A 19,203-nucleotide genomic window follows, 5' to 3' on the forward strand; every position below is an offset into this window, starting at 1 on the left:
GGGGGAGTGTTATATGCTGAGTTGTGTCCCCCTCCACCCATATGTTGAGGTTGTAACACCCAGCACCATGCGCTCACTCTCACCCCCACTCATAGTTGTGCACACCCTTGCTCACACATTATCTCCAAGACCTGTACAGTTTAAACTCATGAACAGTAGACTCATAATTGAAAAGTCACCTCCCAGCCTTGGAACCAGTAAGCCAAGTGACATGTGACCCCTCTCCGTCTTCCATTTTGAGCTTCCATTTTCCTTCCAGGAAAAGCAACAAGGACACCAACCCCTTCTTGGCTCCCCAGGGGACTTTGAAGCAGCTACTCCTGCACACACTGGCCCACGGGGGGAGGGTGGACACACAGCTTCTCCCAGAGCCCGTCTGGGCTCAGGGGTGAGGCGGCAGAGGCCAAGCCTTCCTTCCACATCAGAATCTCCCTGGGCTTTACCAGGCTGCCAGATTTTCAGGAACAAACAAGAATTAATCAGGACTAGTGGGGGAGGTATGTGATGCTCCTTCTTCACTTTCACCTTTTCCCTTTTTTCTCACTGTGGCATGTCTAGACCACACACTGCTGAGTGGACACCCCACCTGCTGTGGGTGCTGGCCAGTTCCTCATGCATTGGGCAGCTACTGTGCCGTTGGACCTAAGGGAGAGTTGCTTTCCTGTCCGCGGTGGGCCTGTACCAGAGGGCTCTGAGGCTGGGTGAGGGGATGAAGTGCAACCTACAAAAAAGGCTGCCAGAGCTGAGAGCCTCCAAAGAATGGCGCTCACCCTGCCAGTGGGCCAGGAGAGCCTCCCGGGATGGATGACACTTGAGCTGGCCTTGAAGAATGATCGGTAGTTAGCCTGGATGGATTAGGAAGAAAGAGCATCCCAGATCAGCTCATGAAAGCTGGAGATAAAGAAAAACACCTGTGGGGTGGGGTTCAGCCCCTATGGAGTAAGGCAGGGCGGGGGCAAGGTGGGGGTGAAGGAGATGAGAAGAAGGCACTCACACGAGAGACAGGAGGGATGAGATAGGGTTCAAGTGGGCATGACACAGAAGGCACATTTTCAGGAAGGCCCCTTGGGCCATGTGGGAGTGTGGGCGTGGGGGAGACAGGGGAGTGGTGGAAGACTTCGAGTAAGGCAGAGGAGTGGCAGCTCAGATAGGGCACGCAATGGTGATGGTGAGTGGGGGTCAGAGGTTTCTACACAACAGGTGACGGGTGCTCTATCTGGGGGCAAGTGACTCTGTTGTCAGGACAGGAAGGCCCAGGTTGGGGTGGGGTGGGTGACTTCAGTGGGTGACCCAGATCCCCTCCCCTCTCGCCTCTCCTGCTCCTTTGGGTCGGCACTAATGTCTGAGGTGAGCCAGTGAACGGACTCTGCTTTCCCCTCAGGCTTCCTGGAGAAGAATCGAGACACGCTGGGTTCAGATATCCTCACCCTGCTTCACGCCTCCAAAAACAAGTTCCTGCAGGAGATATTCAAGCTAGAGTCAGGGGAGACCAAATTGGGCATGGGGACCGTCTTCAAGGCAAAGACTGGGGGCCTGCTCTTCAAGGTGGGTACCCAATGAGTGGCCCTTCCAGCATGTCCCAGTCTCCCAGCTCTCAGGCCCAGGGGTCAGACCAGCATGCATGAGAAAGACTCCATGCCGGGTCTGGGCACAGCGAGTGCAGATGGGTCAGGTGATGCTGTGGCCACGGGGCAGTGGCGAGGGGACAGGTGCGCGTGAACACACCTGCTGGTAAGTGTGGTGGTGTTGCCAGAGCATGTCTGCTTTTGTTAATATCATTGCTATGTTTCTCCATCTGTGTGTGCTATGAGGTATGCCTTTTTGTGTGTGTAGTATGTGTTTGTGTTTTATGTCTGTTAAGTATGTGATTTGTGGTGAGTGTGGTATGGCAGTGGCAGCACTAAAGGCTGCTGGGGGCACAGATCCCCCGGGGCTCTTCAGGGCACCTAGTGTTTCCTACCCACTGCCCACTGCCCATTGCCCACTGCCGTCACCCATTAACTGTGACTATTCCAAAAAAGCCTCACAGATCCCTTAGTGAGGACCGTCTCACCTTAGATTGGGGCAATGAATCTAGCCGAGTGACTGCGGAATTTCAAGAACAGGCAGTGGGAGTGAGTGTGGGGGCATCCTACCCCTGGGTGGGAATCTAGCCCTGGCCACACTGAGGTGCCCTGACCTCCCATCATACTCCCTCCACCCCTGTGGAGCATCAGAGGCCTCCGTGCCCAGGACCCACATGCAGAGCAGGCCCAGGGAGGCACCAAGGAGCCGTGAGGCTGTGCACAAAGTACCCAGGTCTGAAACTGGGTGGGACCAGGCTAAAACTGGATTGGGACCAGAGCCAGGGGCATGTCCCAGGTGATTCAGAACAAGCTGACAGTGCAGGGAAATGCACATTCTTTTACAAACCAGGACAAGGGAATTGTTGTTATAAAATACCAGTGATTGCATCCTCTCCTCAGGGCTGAAAGGGTGCAGACAGGCCAAGGATGCAATTTGACAGATACCGTTGCTCAGGTATATTTGACCTTGGAAAGGTTAGGTCACGAAACCCCCGCCCCAGATCAGCATTGCACAGAGGGCAGCCTGCTCATGGGCAGGCGGGGCTTTCGTTTCCCTCTGGCTTGTGTAATTTTGATAAATCTATTTTTAAAATATAGTACTAATAATGTACTGCATACATTTATTGCAATTCTTACAATATATAGTATGAAACATTTTTAACTATATGAAACCTGTGCAAAAACTGAAAACATAGAAGAATGTGGTAAAAGTGAATGCTGATAACTTTTGACTTTTTTTTTCACCATGAGGTGTCATCTTCTACATCCCACTTGGGAGAGCCCATCCCCAGAGAGAAGTCTTAGCCCCATCTTACTCACCTCTGGGCCCCACTGTCCTGCTGGGGACCTGTACACAGAACATACTTGGGGCTCCTGGGATGGATGAAAGAATGGGCGATTCAGTGAATGCAGCCTGTCTGCCTGCAGGACCTTGGCAGTATCCCCCCATGCTGTGGGTTAGCTGTGCCCTGAGTCATGCTCCCCAGCACCCCGTTGTACCCTGTGCTTCTGCCCACAGTCTGCAGACTCCGGCAAGCGCTCCTCCACCTTGGCAACCCAATTCAAGCAGTCTCTGGACCAGCTGATGAAAATCCTAACCAACTGCCAGCCCTATTTCATCCGCTGCATCAAACCCAATGAGTACAAGAAGCCGCTGGTAATAGGGGCAGGACTGGGCACACACGGGGAGGGTGTGGGCATCTAGGGTCCTGCCACTGCTCCCTTCACCAGAGCCTGGCCGGCATTACAGCTCCATTTATAGGTGGGGACACTGAGGTGACAGTCTTAGCTAGTCTGGTGTCAGCAACCAGCAGGTTCTAGATCATGATTCTCTGAGCCCTTCTTCTTATCTGTGAAGTCAGACTCTGGCCTGACTGCAGCGGGCTGCAAGTATACAATAGGGTATTTGCAGCACATCTACAAGTGTAAGTCCCGTACTTTTAGAGGCTGAAGCCAAGGCCTAGTTACCAAGACCTGAGGCCAAGCAGCCTTTGGAGAGCAGCTGTATGTGTGTGTATGGAGGGCCCTACAGCCTGCATGGACATCTCTGAGCATAAGTTCGGGAATCCCGCCCAGAGGCTGCAAATACAGAAGTACCGAAACTGGTAGATGCCACCTGAATATCAACTGACTCAAAAAAAAAAAAAAAATCTTATAAGGGAAAAAATTTTACATTAAATGAAGTGCCTTCTTGGAAAAAAAAACCAAAAAACTAAATTATATGAAATTGAGGCAGTCACAGGAAATCCAGAATGTCTTCCTTGTAGAACAAATACAGGGATATTAGACAACAGCTGTGCTTCCAGGGACCCTCTGCTCAGCTGCCTCCCCACCTTAGGAGCTGCAGGACAAGTGGGTGGGGCCTGAGGTCAAGGCTCAAGTGCCCCTAGTGGCTGCTGCGTCCATGGAGGGCCAGCCCAGGCCAAGGGCCAAGTAGACTCAGGGTTTGAACCCTGGCTCGGTTACTTAGAAGTGTGATCCTGACCCTCAGGATCACCATTAAATAGGAGCCAAGTACCCCACCACATAAGATTGTTGTAAAGATTAAATGAGAAACACCAGGCCCATAAGAAATACTCCATAAATGGGAAACTAATCTCTATATGACCCTGGGCCCCAGAACTTGCTGCCTCTGTTGTCCTCAGTATTTCCAGGCAGGTAACTTTCTGCCAGCGGACTTGCCAGGTAGAAGGGCTGCCATGATCTGAGGCCCCTGGCTTGGCGGCTGCAGTGGAAGAGGGCTCTCTAGAGGCCAAGCTAGGCAGAATCTTGGGCCCTGACTGGATCCCACATCTGGGTGCAAAGCCTTACACCCAAATTCCTCTCTGCTGGCCATGTCCATCTCTGGGTAGGGAGACACTGAGTTGGCTAGAACATTACCTGGCTTTAAATAGGAAAAGAATTTCTTCTTCCTGGAGGGTGTGGGAGGCCCCCTGGTGCCAAGACTGCTCAACAGAGGCAAGGTGGGGAAGAGGCAATGTCCTTTTGGATCATTGTTTTGGGGTGCTTGAAAACATTTGAGGCACTGCATAACTTTTATATTCATAGCACTTTGTATATCCTGAGCATTTAGTGTTCTTGTGAGATGTTGCTGTTTCTATGTGGTGGACTTTCATCTGTTTGGAAACTCTTTAAGGACTTTTTAGCATCATCAACCAAGCAACTCTCTTCAAAATAGAATTGTATATAGATGTGGTTCATTCATACCACAGAGCACAACATTGTCACAAGAAAGGGTGAAATGCAACCATTTTCACAAAATGGGGGGTGTTTGATAAAATCACATTCAGCAAAGCGAATCAGAACAATAAAAGCAAGTGTTGGACATTCATTTAGCACCCAATTCAACAACACTTTGAGAAAAACCACTGGACATGGAGAAATGCCCCCCGGGCTCTGAGGCTAAGCAGAAGAAGGGAGAGGAAGGGACAAGGGAACAGAGGGAACGGTGGTGGCGCACAAGAAGGAATGGTTTTTTAAAAACACCTTCAAGAAAAAACATGAGTTCTGTGAGAGTTGTCCCAAATCCCAAATCTTGAGAGAGAAAAAAATACACGCGCTAAGAAAGCCATGACAAGGAGTAGTTTCCACAGCAAGTCTGGAGAAAGGAACGACTCACACTTCAGTGAAAACATTTTTTTTTTTATGGTTAGTATATTTTATTTTATATAATTCTTACATCATTTTTCATTTTTGCACAATGTATGCATTTTCATTTTGGTTATATTCCCCATACAATTCCCACTCTCCCTTTTTTGACCCTAATCCCTCCTCTCCTCCCCCCTCCCCTACCGTAGTGTGTCTCTGGTTTACAGTTGCTTGATGATTTTGACTTTTACTTTATTATAATTAGTCTTTTTCCTGGTCCCTTATTTAGGTTTTCTAAGTTCCTGCTGTGAGTGAGACCATCTGGTATTTTTCTTTTTCTTTCTGGCTTATTTTGCTGAGCATGATCCCTTCCAGCTCCATCCATGTTGCTGCAAAGTGCATGAGTTTATCTTTTTTGATTGCTGAGTAATATTCCATGGTATATATGTACCACATCTTCTTGATCCAGTCATCTATTTTTGGGCATTTGGGTTGTTTCCAAAGCTTAGCTATTGTAAACAGTGCTGCTATAAACATAGGGGTGCAGGTGTTCTTTGGAATTAATGTTCCTGTGTCCTTTGGGTAAATACCTAGGAGTGGAGTTGCTGGATCATATGGAAGCTCTATCTTTAGTAGGTTGAGGAATCTCCACACAGCTCTCCATAGTGGTTGGACCAGTTTATGTGGATGCATAGGTCTCACACCAAGAAATCCCAGTTCAGCAAGTCTGTGATATGGTCTGGGGAGCAGGAATTTTTTTTTTCCATATTGCATAGACATTTTTTTTCTGATTTTTAATTTTTTTAATTTTATATATTTTTTACATCATTTTTCATTTTTGCACAATGTATGTATTTCCATTTTGGTTATATCCTCATATAATTCCACCCCCCTTATTTTGACCCTAATCCCTCCTCTCCCCCCCCCCCCGCCCCAGAGGTGTGTCTCTGGTCTACAGTTGCTTGTTAATTTTGATTTTTTCTTTATTGTAATTAGTCTTTTTCCTGGTCCCTTATTTAGGTTTTCTAAATTCCCGCTATGAGTGAGACCATGAGAGATTTTTATTTTTCTTTCTGGCTTATTTCGCTGAGCATGATCCCTTCCAGCGCCATCCATGTTGCTGCAAATGGCATGAGTTTATCTTTTTTGATGGCTGAGTAATATTCCACTGTGTCTATGCACCACATCTTCTTGAAATAGATGACTGGATCAAGAAGACGTAGTAAAAACATGTCTGAACCAGAATTTACGACGCCAGGCCTCTGGGGCGGGGGGAGGCCGGGCAGCCGCCCTGGCCGCGGGAGCTCCCGGCCTCAGCCCGCCTCTCCCCACAGCTCTTCGACCGCGAGCTGTGCCGGCAGCAGCTGCGCTACTCCGGCATGATGGAGACGGTGCGCATCCGCCAGTCGGGCTTCCCGGTGCGCTACACCTTCGAGGAGTTCTCGCACCGCTTCGGCTTCCTGCTGCCCGGCGTCCAGCGCAGGCAGGTGCGCGCCCGGCCGCCCAGGGGCCCCTCGATGCCTGTGCACGGGCCCGGCCCGGCCCCAAGAGGGGCCTGCCGCGACCTTCCGATGCCCAGGGGCCCTTGAGACGACGCCCGCACCCCCATCTCCTGCGCCCCACCCCCACCCCCGCCTCTCGGGGGGACTCCCGGGGACTCGGCCACGGCGCCGGGCTGGGTGGGACCTTTCTCAGAGGCACCTGTGGCTGGAACCCAGGCCAGGGAGATGCTGTCTGGCTAACGCGCTCTCTGGGGGCAGCAAGTCCTTCCTCTTTCTCCTCCCACACTCGGCCGCCCTGAGGTTTCGTCCGCCCAAGTGTCTAACCACCGCTCGGAGGCCCCAGACCTCGAGAGAGAGGTGGCCCTTAGCCAGGGTTGGCCTCCCCTTAGCCCCCCTTTGACCTGAGTTGCCCTGTGCCGTCTTGACCCAGCATCCTGGCGGGGACCCTGGAGGAGGAGGGAACCTCAGGTCTGTGGGAAACCCAGAGGAGGCGCCCTCAGCCTCCAGCCTGGGGCCCCTGCTCCTCCAAGCGGCTCCTGTTTCTCCTTAACAGCTGCGGGACAAGTTCCGCCAGATGAGCCTGCGCATCGCTGAAATGTGGCTGAAGACAGACAAAAACTGGAAAATGGGAAAGACTAAAATTTTCCTGAAGGTGAGACCCCAAGACCAGTCTGCTGCCTGCAGAGCCCTGGAGGCCGGTCCTGCCAATTGGTGGCCACCCTGAGCCATCCATGCTGGGCCCTGCCCTCACTGCAGCTCACCCCCGCCCCACGCACTCCTGTTGCAGAAGAACATGCGAGGTGGGAGGGGCAAGGGGAACATGCCCAGCCTATGGAAGTCCAGGGGCTTCCCAGACAGGGTGTCCAGGGCAAGGCCTGAGGGCGAGGAAGGGCTGTCTCTAAGCCACCAGGTAGCAGCTGGAAGTTCAGGGCAGCTCCAGTTGCACCTGAGAGCAGGCCTCTACCTGCGGGTGCCACGGCCCCCGGAGGTGGCGTCGTCTCACCTAGGGAAGTTCTGCTCCTTCACAAGCAGGAGAACCTGAGCGGCAGGAATCAGTGCTGACGCCCCCTCGCCTCCCACAAGCTCTGGTCTTTGTACAGGCAACACTATCACCCACCTTCCACCTCCCTCTGCACCCCTCAGCACCCCTCAGCTAATAGGGGGGTCTGGGTCACACAGAGGTGCCCTTGTGACCTTCAGACCTTTCCAGGATTGCCAGTGGGTTCAAAGAGCCGCTGTTAGGGTGACCTCCAAGTCACCTAGCCTTGTAAACCTGGGCGTCTGAGCAAAATGAGAGGAGGGGAAGAAAGGAAGATCAGGGCCAGCCCACCCAAGTGCCCCACACTGTCCACACGATGCTGAGCCCTCCATTCTCCCCTCTTTCCCCCAAAGAGCCTTCCCACATGTCTCATCTGTCTTCAGAGCAACCTCCTAGCACTAGCTCTTCAGTCCGTCCCTCTGTCCATCCATCCATGCATTCGTCAGGCTGTGCCAGGTCTCACAGCTGAGATAGGAAGGAAGAAGTGGAGGGACTTCAGATTCTTTTGAGAGAAGTGAGACTGGAAGCCGGTAGACGTCTGGGAAGTCCAGCACGTCCCAGGAACTAGAGGGAAGAAGGTAGAAGTATAGAGGGCAGGATGAGTGTGGGTGGGTGCTTGAGGCAGGCTGCTCTTCAAGGCCACCGTCGGGTCTCGCCCACCTCTGTTCCCGGAGGCCTCCTAGGCATATGAAGAGGCTCGATGGTCACTTGGTGCAAGACTAATGGAAGCAGGAAGGGCCCCGAGCCCCCAGGCTCTCCCCAGCACTCACCAAAGGGCAGTGCTGCTCTGTTCTGGAAGTGCGAGCCGTCTTGCACGGGCCAAGAGGGCAGGCCCAGGGCACACAGGCCCAGGAAGGACCAGAGCAGGCGAGGCAGTGTCCTGAATGGCCACTGCTCATCATCGTGCACTTTGAGTCCCACTCAGAGGCTGAGGGAAACAAGCGTGAGTCTGTAGCAGGTTGTATGTACCTTCCAGGTGCATTTTGGCAAATAAAACACAACTTCAGGGAAATGTCCCCCCTCTTGTGCCTCTTACCCAGAGCGGAAGTGAAACTGGCCAGGTTGAACCAACAGGAAAGCAGAACTTAAGAGGGAAGTGCCTTCCCTGAGGCTGGGAGATGTGTCGGGGCAGCGTGTATCTCTGAGTCACATACACCAGGGTCAATTTGAAGGCCCCTTCCCCCACTTGCCCAGACACGTGGGAAAAGTCTGATAGACACTGGCTGGGAGACAGCCCAGGCTCCGGGATGTGGAGTGGTGGGAGGCGACTGCATGGTGAGCTCTCTCTGCCCCAGGACAACGAGGACACGCTGCTGGAGATTCAGAGGAGCCAGGCCCTGGACCAGGCAGCCATCAACATCCAGAGAGTCCTGAGGGGCTACAAATACAGGTGCCTGCCCTGTCCCAAGCCCCTCCCAGCCCACATGCCTGCTTGTCCTGTAGCCTCAGGGATTGACTTTTTCCCAGTCAGCATAATTCTCTGGTGATTTATGCACATTCTCACCTGCATCACTATTTTGTTCCTTTTTCTTGCTGAGTAGCGTTCCATAGTGTGGATGGAATGCGCCACAAGTTGTTTAATCGCTCACGAGTTAGAGGCCATCTAGGCTGTTTTCAGTGTAGGCTCTTTGCCATAAAGCACTTTGAACATTTGTGTGTGGGTTGTGTGAACATAGCTGTCATTTCTCCAGAATAAATGCCCAGGAGTGCAATGGTTAGGACATGGAATACTTACATTTTCATGGAAAGGTATTTTCAGAGTGGCTTTACCATCTTACATTCTTACTAGCAGTGCAGAAGCCAAGGGGCTTGTCGGCATTTCCTCCAGCATTTCATGTTCTCCCAATTTTTTCATTTTAGTCATTTTGACAGGTGTATAATGGTATCTTTTCATGTGCTTGTTTGTCACCCGTGTATATCCTCTTTTGTAAAATGTCTTCGCCTGTTGTTTGCCTATTTTTTAATTAGAATCCTTGCTGAATTTTGAGCTTTCTTTAAATATTCTAAAATATGAGTCCCTTGTTGGATATGTGGTTTGTAAATATCTTCTCCCAGTCTATAATTGATCATTTTGACCTCTTCAGAGGGTCTTTACAGAGAGCAAACGTCTTTAATCTTGATGAATTACAATTTTATAAATTACACTTTTGATTTTAAGTCTAAGAATTTTAAACCCAAGGATTTTCTCTTATTTACATGTTATAATTAGGTCCATAATCCATTTTCATTTTGAGTTCATTTTTATATAAAGTGTAAGACAGGTCAAGCTTATTTTAAAACCTTTTCCCTGTGAATGTTGCTTCAGCATCATTCATTGGAAAGTCTGTGCTTTCTTCAATGAGCCTTTGCCAAAAATAAGTTAGGTGTATCTGTGGATCTATTTATGCATTCTATATTCTTTACCACTGATCTGTGTGTCCTCTGTTCCAGTGATCTGTGTGCCTGTCCATCTGCCAATGCAACACCACTGTCTTGTTGATTGTAGTTACAGAATGTCTTGAAGCTGTGTGGACATTCCTCCTACCTTTTCCTTTTTCAAAATTGTTTTAATTCTTCTTGGTCCTTGGCCTTTCCAATGTGTTTTAAGAATAATTTTGTCTATAGCTACAAAACTTTTTTGCTAGGATTTTGATAGGAATTTTGTCATATATGAATTTGAGGAGAATTGACTTCTCTACCATTGGAGTCTTCCACTTCATAAATTCCATTTATTTAGATTTCCTTTGATTTCTTTCATCAAGGCTTTATAGTTTTCATTATCCAAGTTCTGTACATGTTGGATTTATACCTAGATTGGTTTGTTAGCTTTTTTTGAAAGGTTGTAAAAAGTACTGTATTTTTATTTTTGGCATTGACATTCATTGCCAAAGAATGTCACAAAGAATGTCATTAGTACACAAAGATATGATTGATTTGTATATGTTGACTTTGTACCCAAGGCCTTGCTGAACTCACTTGCTATAAATTTCTTAGAATTTCCCATGTAGGGGCCTCCCCGGTGGTGCGGCGGGTTGAGCGCATCACTGCGGGGCTGTCCGCAGCCTCTGCAGCATGAGTTCGATCCCCGGCTGACCAGGGAGAAACCCACATGGCACGGCAGACCTCTCCTGTCTCACCTGCTGCTCCCCTCAGCAGTGTATTTTGTCAGTCTGCCTGTTCTGTTCCCCGCTCTGTCTCTGGTGAATCCTCTCACCCTCCGGTGCCTCTCACCTGTATCCCAGCTCTTGTAGAAAAATAAATAAATCTTAAAAAAAAAAAAAGACTTTCCTATGTAGATAATCATACATATAAATTAGGGACAGTTTAATTCTGTCTGCAATTAAGATCACTTTTATTTCTTTCTTTCCCATCTGTATGTTTTTTATTTTCTTTCCCTGTCCATAGCACTGGCATCTTGGTGAACAATGGACCACGTATATGATGGTGTTCCCAGTAGGCTGTATCATATAGCCTAGGTGTGTAAAAGGCTATACCACTTGGGTTGGGTAATAACACTCTGTGTCATCTGCACAACAGCAAAATTGACTAACAATGTATTTTTCAGAATGTATCCCTGTCATTAAGTGATGCATGACTTTATTATGAATGGTGAAAAGAGCCATTTTTGCTTTGTTCCATATTTTAGGAAAAAGCTTTCAGTTTTTAACCATTATGCATAATGATGGCTACAGGTTTTATAGACATTCTTTCTCAAGTTGAGGAAGTTTCCTATATTCCTAGTTTTCTGGGAGTTTTAATTATAAATGGGTGTTGGATCTTGTTCAAAAAAACTTTTTCCACCAGTTAATATGATTATGAGATTTTTCTTCTTTAGCCTATAACATGATGGATTATGTTGATTGAGTTTTTGAATATTGAACCAGCCTTGCATCCCTAGGGTAAATCCCACTTGGTCATCATGTATAATTCTTTTTATATATTGCTGGATGCTACTTGCTAGTATTTTGTAAAAATTTTTGCATCTATATTCATGAGATGTGATTTTCTTCTTTTTGTTTCTCTGTCTAGTTTGGGTATCAGAAAAATGCTGGCTTCATAAAATGAATTATGAAGTGTTTTCATCTGTTCTGGAAGAGATTGCATAGAATTCATGTTTGAATTTTTAAATGTTTGGTAGAAATCTCCAAGAGAACCATCTGGGCCTGGAGACTTCTATACAGTGATATTTTAATTTATAAATACCTTAATAGAAATATCTATTCATTTTGGGTTGTGGAAATTTGTGATTTTTGAGGAATTGGTCCATTTCATCTGAGTTGTCAAATTTATATGTGTAGAATTGTTCCTAGAATTCCATTATCATTTGGATGTCTCCAGCATCTGTAGTGATATCCCCTGTGTCATTCCTGACATCAGAAATTTGTGTCTTTTTTCTTTGTCAGTTTTGCTAAATGTTTGTCAATATCATTTATTTTTTAAAAAAAATCAGCTTTTAGTTTCATTGACTTTTTTTTTAACTGTTTCAATTGCATTGGTTTCTCCTCTTTTTTTATTATTTCCTTCCTTTTCCAACTTCAGATATATTTTACTCTTCTTTTTCTGGATGCTTGAGGTAGGAACTTAGATGATTAAGTCAAATTCTTTCTTCTATTCTAAAGTAAAATGCTATAAATCTCCTCTCGGCACTGCTTTAACTCTGTCTCTTATTTTGATATATTGTATACATTTTTATTCCGTTCATTTTTCATATCTTCCTTTGAGACTTCCTCACTGGTCCATAGATTATTTTGGACATATGTTGTTTAGTTTCCAAGTCTTTGGAGACTTTTCTGTTACCTACCTGTTATTGGTTTCCCATTTCATTCCATTGTAGTCAGAGACATTCTGTGTGAATTAAAATTCTTTTAAATAGGGTGATGTTTCTTTAATGGTTGAGAATATGTAATATCGTGTTGTAAGGGTACTTGAAATGAACAAATATTCTGCTATTGTTGGAAGGAGTGCTCTAAAAATGTCAATTGGGTCCTATTGGTTGAATTCTATATTCTTGCTGATTTTTGTCTAGTTGTTCTAGCATTTATTGAGGGGGTAAGGTTTGAAGTATCCAACTATAAGTATATATTTGCTTATTGTTCATTTCATTTCTATCAGTTTTTGTTTCACATATTTTTCAACTCCGGTGCGTAAAACTTCAGGGTGCACTTCTCAGTGGATTTACCCTCTTATCATCACAAAATGTCCCTCTCTGGTTATTTTCTTTGCTCTAAAGTCTACTTGATCTGATATTAATATAGCCAACCCTGTTTTATTTTGGTAATTCTTTACATGATATACATTTTCCATCCATTTACTTTCAACATATCCCATCTCACCATATTTTAAGTGAGCTTCTTATAGACAGTTATGCTTTTTAATCTAGTCTGCCAGGACTAAAAAGTTGGAAACAGGTTTTATCCCTTCATAGATCTTTGGGAGGAATGGGGAAAATTTTTCTTACTACTCTAAAGGCTGGAATGTCAAAACCTGAGTATTAGCAGTAGATTTTTAGATCCCCAACGTACCTGTCTTCAGTCCATAAAGATTTCTTTCTTTTTTAAAAAAAAAGATTATTTATTTATTTATACAAGCACTGGGTACAGTCAGAAGCATGGGAGGGTGAGAGAATTCACCAGAACCAGAGCGGGCAACAGAACAGGCAGACTGACGAAATACACTGCTGAGGGGAGCAGCGGGCGCAGCAGGAGAGGTCTGCCACGCCTTTTGGGACCCTCGCCAGCAGCCAGGGATCGAACCGGTGCTGCAGAGGCTGCGGGCAGATTTGCAGCCCAGTGCTCAACCACTGCACCACCAGGGGAGGCCCCATAAAGATTTCTAAAACTGAAATACCCTATGTATTCATCCTTCCTGATGTTTCATTATCACTCTTCCCTTCAAAATCAGTTTGTCCCCCAAAGGTTTTACACACCTCTGACTTGCACCTCCCTTTTAGGAAGGACTACCTGAGGCAGAGGCAGGCAGCCCTGGCCCTCCAGGCCTGGTGGAGAGGCTACTACCACAGGCGGAACTTCAAGATGGTAAGAGAGCTCACTTGAGACACTGCACCTGCAGGAGCAGTGGATGCCTGTCCTCCAAAGAACAGAGGTGTGGATTTGTTGTTATGAGTGTGGGCGCTGGAGCTGGGAGCAGAACTCTAGAAGGCAAGCCCCAGGGGCCAGACCCCAGCAACGTGCACACCGTCTTCTCAGGGCACCTCATTTGAGAGCTTTGGAGTTCCTCAGCGGCATTTGGAGTAGCTCCAGAGTTAGACTGAGGTGCCCTGCTCCAAAAATAGATAATGGCTGTCTTCTCCCAATTGGCAGGCAACAAAATAAGTCAATGGATTTATTCTTCTATGTTAAGCCCTTCTTCCTAACATTCTTTTACCACAGGCAATGCTGCTGAGCAGTTTCTCAATAAAGGAAGTGAAGCAGCCTTACCCTTGCCCTGTGGGGCCCAACTGACCGCTGGCCTTTATCACAGCCTCCGGGTCACATGGGCAGGAGTGACTCCAAGCCCATCCATGCTGATGGGATGGAAAGCTGCTTGGGGCCCCCTGGTTTGTGTGTATCATTTTATTTCTGATTAAGCCAACCCTCTACATCAAGGAACTGAGGTGACATAAAGAGATTGATTAGTTTTCCCAAAAAGATGCAGTTAGTAAGCAGTAGAATAGAGTTTGGATGCAGATCTGTGCGGCTTCCTAACCAGTGATGGAGCCTGACCCCACACCGGCACCAGCATCCTGTGCTGTTGTCTGACAAGCCAATTAGACTCATCCAGAGGCTTCAGGGCCTGCCATGGCTGAGACATCCACCGTACAAAAGTGTTTGCTCGTCAGTTTACCATTTCATCTTTGTTTCAAAGATCCCTGAAATATTTGCTTGACAGAGCTGAGCACAGGCCACCAACCAGGTATGCCAGCTCCTGACAAGTTAGCTGGCCTTGGCTGGCAGGTGTGAAAAGCAAGGCCTCTGGAATCCCATCACCCATTTCACATCCAAACCAAATCTGTGTCCCTGGCCCTGGGGAGGTTGCTTTTTTGTTTATGCCATGTAACAAATGTGTATTTAGCACTTATTTGCATGCTAGGCTCTGTCCTAAGTGCTGTACAGGTAATAACCCAATATGCTTGTGCTGGGTGCATAAAATTTTAGTACCAGACCCTTTGCTAAAAAACAGATAACTATAAGCTGAGTTATGTGATCTCCTGGGGAGTACGACATGCCTCTGGCTCTCTGGCTCTCTGGCTCTCTGCCTCCCCTTACCCCCACCCTGCACCGGGGCAGGCCTGCTCTGTGCTCTGTGCCTGTCACCTCCCAGTGAGTACATTTTGCTCTTGCTCCACAGATCCTCTTAGGTTTTCAGCGTCTTCAGGCCATTGCCCGGAGTCACCTGCTGGCCAAGCAGTACCAGGTCATGCGGCAGAAAATGGTTCACCTGCAGGCCCTGTGCAGGGGCTACCTGGTGCGCCAACAAGTTCAGGCCAAAAGGAGGGCACTGGTGGTGATCCAAGCACACACCAGGGGCATGGCTGCCCGGCAGAACTTCCAGCGGCAGAAAGCTAATGTAGGTGGTTACTGCTGTCTTGGGCAGGTGGGGACTGGCTGGGGCCCATGGGAGAAGGACAAGCAGGAAGAGTGAGCAGCAATATGAAATCCCACTAGACATTCCTTTCCCTCCCTGTCCACAGTTATTGCTACAGCAGACCAACATGCCGCTTCGGTCCTCACGTGGGAGCTCCCAGGTGTAGCAGAGGGATCTGTCCCTTCAGCAGGACAGACCTGGACCTGGAACTTGGAAATCAAGCTCTGGGTCTCCTCTCTTTAGCCTCAGGGACAATTTCTCAGCAAGGCCAGACAGTCCCATAGAAGGCAGAGGAAACCAGGGCCAGATGAACAATGGAAGGGCACAGTTCCATGGAGACAAAAGATGCCTGGTCATGAACTGTGGCAATGACAGCTCAAAGACAGATAAATATCAGCCTTCTGGATGAGCAAGGCTGAAGAGCAGGGAGCAGGGAACCTGTACCCGGATACATATCCCTGCAATTTGAAATTTCATCCTTGCACGAAGTTAAGTCCTTCAGGGAACACATAAGACACAACCCCATTCCTCAAAACAGCCTCATTTGGGAACTAAGATAAAGGAAAGGGACAAGGATGATGTTTACCTCCGGTCCATAGAGGAAAATTGGGTCCGCTGAGCAAATGAGTAGCACATGAGCTAGGGCAAGAAGGTAAGAGGCCCTCAGCTACAGCAGCATGCTCCGGGGCCCGCGTGACCCCAGCAGGCCAGGCTCACCGTGCACCAGTTAGCACAGGTCCAGGAACCACTCCTGGCAGAGTCCTGGTGCCCCTCAGAGTGAGGGACAGGGTAAGGCTGAGCAGTGGTTTCGCAGTTCTGGAGTTCTTGGGGGTTCAAGGTGGTACCTCAGGGCCTGTGTGGTCCCTCTCTGGACCTCTGATTCTCTACTGGGAAATGAAAAGCCCAGGCAGGTTGATCTCCAATCACAAGCTATTAAAATCTGGGATTTTCAAGGAAAATTTATTGATTTGGACAAATGGCAGGAGGACATATATTTGGCTTCTGTGAGGGGCCTGCCCCAGCTGGGCCTGTGGGTCACTTTTGCCCTTTGGGGTATGTGTGCAGGGGCCACTGGTCATCTCAGCCAAGGAGCCAAAAAGCCAAAGTTCCCCACCCAGAAAGCGCAAATCAATCTACGACACCATCAACGACACGGAGATGGTGGAGAAAGTGTTCGGCTTCCTCCCTTCCATGATGGGTGGGCAGGAGGGCCAGACCTCACCACCGACCTTCAAGGTAAGACAGGCTCTGTCCTTCAAGCTTCTAAAGTTTGGGGGATGGGAGAGTCCGTCCCAGGCCCTGACCTCAGTCAATCCCCGTGCTCACTGAGAAGCCAGGTGGGCATGCAAAGAAAAGAGGAGCATGGATTTTCTGTGATTAAGCTCTTTCAAATTAAGGTTTCTTGCCTAAAAGACTTCCCGGACCCTTTAATATGGGCTTCCAGTTACACAGCATTTTCCATTTGAGAGGAGTCTCACAGAGCACCTTAGGGGGAGTTTGCTGCTTGCAGAATGTGACCTGGGGCCTGATATGGAGAACTTAGGAGCTGGCAGGAGGAAGTGTTATCTGAGGGGCAGTTCAAAGGGCGGGAGGAAAGGCAAGAGGGGGAAAGGCAGGAGGGGAGAAGCTCCCCAGAACTGTCCTTTTGTTGATTCTTACTACACCCCAGTGGGCATTCCGAGATCCAAAGATCTAGGCACCCTCCCCTAACCCCCAAATGCTCATGCCTCCACACACCCCTGCAAACACACCCTCTGTGCAGGAGAGCTAATTGGGATCACCTTCTTAACCTTCTGAACAAAAGCTAGCAAGTGGGCGGGGGCAGGGGATGTCTGAAGAGTCTGTGTGTGCAGGCCGGGGGCCTGAGAGCGCACTGTCAAGTGGTTGGTACCTTCACAGCAGCCTTGAGGGGGGAGGGGTCCCACTTAGGGTGTGGTCTCCAGCACAAGGGGAAATAGCTAGGGGCTTCTGCATCTGGTAGATAACCATATAGGCCCTTCTTGGTGCTCCTTGGCCCCCAGAGAGGCACAGCCTCTCCCGGCAGCATCCAGAAAGACAGCTGACCCTTGTCCCTCCATCTGTCTGGTGACCAGGATCTAGAAGCAAAAACCTTGAAGCTGCCCGAGGTTGACCTGGACACGGTCCCCATGATGGAAGAATTTGAGAGCCTGGAGGAGGATGTAGATGGTCTGGCTGAGTACACCTTCCCCAAGTTTGCTGCCACCTACTTCCAGAAGTCGGCCAGCCACACACACATCCGGCAGCCCCTGCGCTATCCGCTGCTCTACCATGAGAACGACGATGACTGCTCGGTACCAGGGGTTCTGTGCTCCCTAGGGGTGCAGGCACCCCCAGATCTGCACTGTGGTTCAGAGGGAATGGGGTGGGGTCACTGTGGTCCCCATGTCCACACAAGCTGCATCCAGCCAGGCTCTCTGTCTCCATTTCCCCAGGCTGCCCTAGCCGTGTGGACCGTCATCCTGAGGTTCATGGGAGACCTTCCAGAGCCAGTACTCTTTGCCAAAAACAACCTGCACAGCAGCTCCAAGACCCGGCAGATCCACAATGCCGTGGGCCAGGACAGGGGTGCCCAGCCTCAGAAGCACAGTGGATCTGCACAGGTGCAGCAGGGGGAGGGCAGACACCCCTCAGGCATCCATCAGGTCCAGGCCCTGGGAAGGCCGGCCCAGAAGGGAAGGGAAGACGTGAAATAAGTTGTCACCCTCTAAACCTGGTCTGCGCCAGGGCGCCCGGGCATTCAGTCTTGGAACACAGTGAGGAACTCATAGGGCAGGCATTCCACCCAGAACTTTTTGAATTATACCCTTGCTAATGGAGCTGGGCCTCCAGGCACTGAATATTGGGCTTGACTTGAACAGGATTCAAATGCCTAAACAATAATAATAACAACAACATGCTGTTTTGACTGACAACCTGCCCTGTGCCAGTCCCTTCTCGTGCCTCAGCTACAGGGTGAGCCAGTCCTACAAGGTAGGGGTTGTTATTTCTTTGAGCTCAAGAACCTGAGAAGTGAAATGACTTGCTCCCAAATCACAGTGAATGTGTTTGATAGAACTGGGCTTTGTCATCCAGTCTGCTGACTTTGCACCCAGTTTTCAACCCGTTTTCTACCCTGCCCTGCTGTTGAAGGTTAATTCACATCCATTTTTAGTCAGACATTCTCCCTAAGACCCCGCTTTCACGGTGAAACCCTAGTGGTACTCTCCAGGAACAGTCTACAGGAATTCCACAGTAGACGTGCACTTGGACCCCCAGCAGCTGAGGGCCAGAGCTGGCCTGAACACCCTGTGTGGGCTCACCCCTGAGGGGTGCTGTGTACTGACTCACTGCAGGGAAGGCTCAGGACACCACAGCTCCAGATTCCGGGGCCAGGAATTACATGGAAGCAGCACGAGCCCCGGCAGTCTGCTCCCAGGCTGTGGGTTCCACAGTGTTTTGCTCTCTATCACTGCCTAACAAATTTCCTCCAAAAATCAGCCACTTGAAATAGCACACATTTATTATCTCAGGCAATCTCTGAGGGTCAGGAGCAACACAGTTGGGCAGCTCTGACCCAAGGCCTCTCCTGGGACCACAATCAAACTCTCAACTGCGCTGCCATGGCCCTCTTCCAGGGACCCCTCACATGGCTGTGGCCACGAGGCCTCACTTCCTCCCATGGGACCTGCCCATATGAGCCTTCTCATATTCCCACACAGAAAACCAGCTGGAAGCTGCCATACATACTGGTCACAGAACTGCCCTCGTGGGCAAGATTGTCAGGGGTAGGGTCACTGGGGGCCACCCTGGAGACCAGCACCAGGGGAGCAAGCCTGGGAAGCTGTCCAGCCACCCTGTACTTCTGGTGGGCGAGCATAGGGAAGAGCGTGACTACCCAGAGCCACATCTCCAGTTGGCCTGGACGTGTTTATTAAACACCCACTGC

The 19,203-nt window shown here is 49.0% G+C and overlaps 1 protein-coding gene across 4 annotated transcripts in view; it reads left to right on the forward strand.

Moving 5' to 3' along the window:
• The window catches only part of MYO7B (myosin VIIB), an 86,377-nt gene that overhangs the window by 43,604 nt on the left and 23,570 nt on the right, over positions 1 to 19,203 (forward strand). For 3 of the 4 annotated variants that reach the window (XM_037523132.2, XM_054699611.1, XM_054699610.1), the window contains exons 15-24: positions 1,382 to 1,545; positions 3,085 to 3,222; positions 6,488 to 6,640; positions 7,209 to 7,307; positions 8,990 to 9,084; positions 13,624 to 13,708; positions 15,021 to 15,239; positions 16,323 to 16,493; positions 17,351 to 17,569; positions 17,711 to 17,878. In XM_037523132.2, coding sequence (XP_037379029.1) covers positions 1,382 to 1,545; positions 3,085 to 3,222; positions 6,488 to 6,640; positions 7,209 to 7,307; positions 8,990 to 9,084; positions 13,624 to 13,708; positions 15,021 to 15,239; positions 16,323 to 16,493; positions 17,351 to 17,569; positions 17,711 to 17,878 — 1,511 coding nt within the window. The other variant, XM_054699612.1, reaches the window with a different exon arrangement.

This window comes from Talpa occidentalis, unplaced genomic scaffold (genome assembly GCF_014898055.3).
Source record: "Talpa occidentalis isolate TD23 unplaced genomic scaffold, MPIMG_talOcc4v2.1 talOcc4.3, whole genome shotgun sequence".
In the NCBI taxonomy this organism is placed as follows: domain Eukaryota; kingdom Metazoa; phylum Chordata; class Mammalia; order Eulipotyphla; family Talpidae; genus Talpa; species Talpa occidentalis.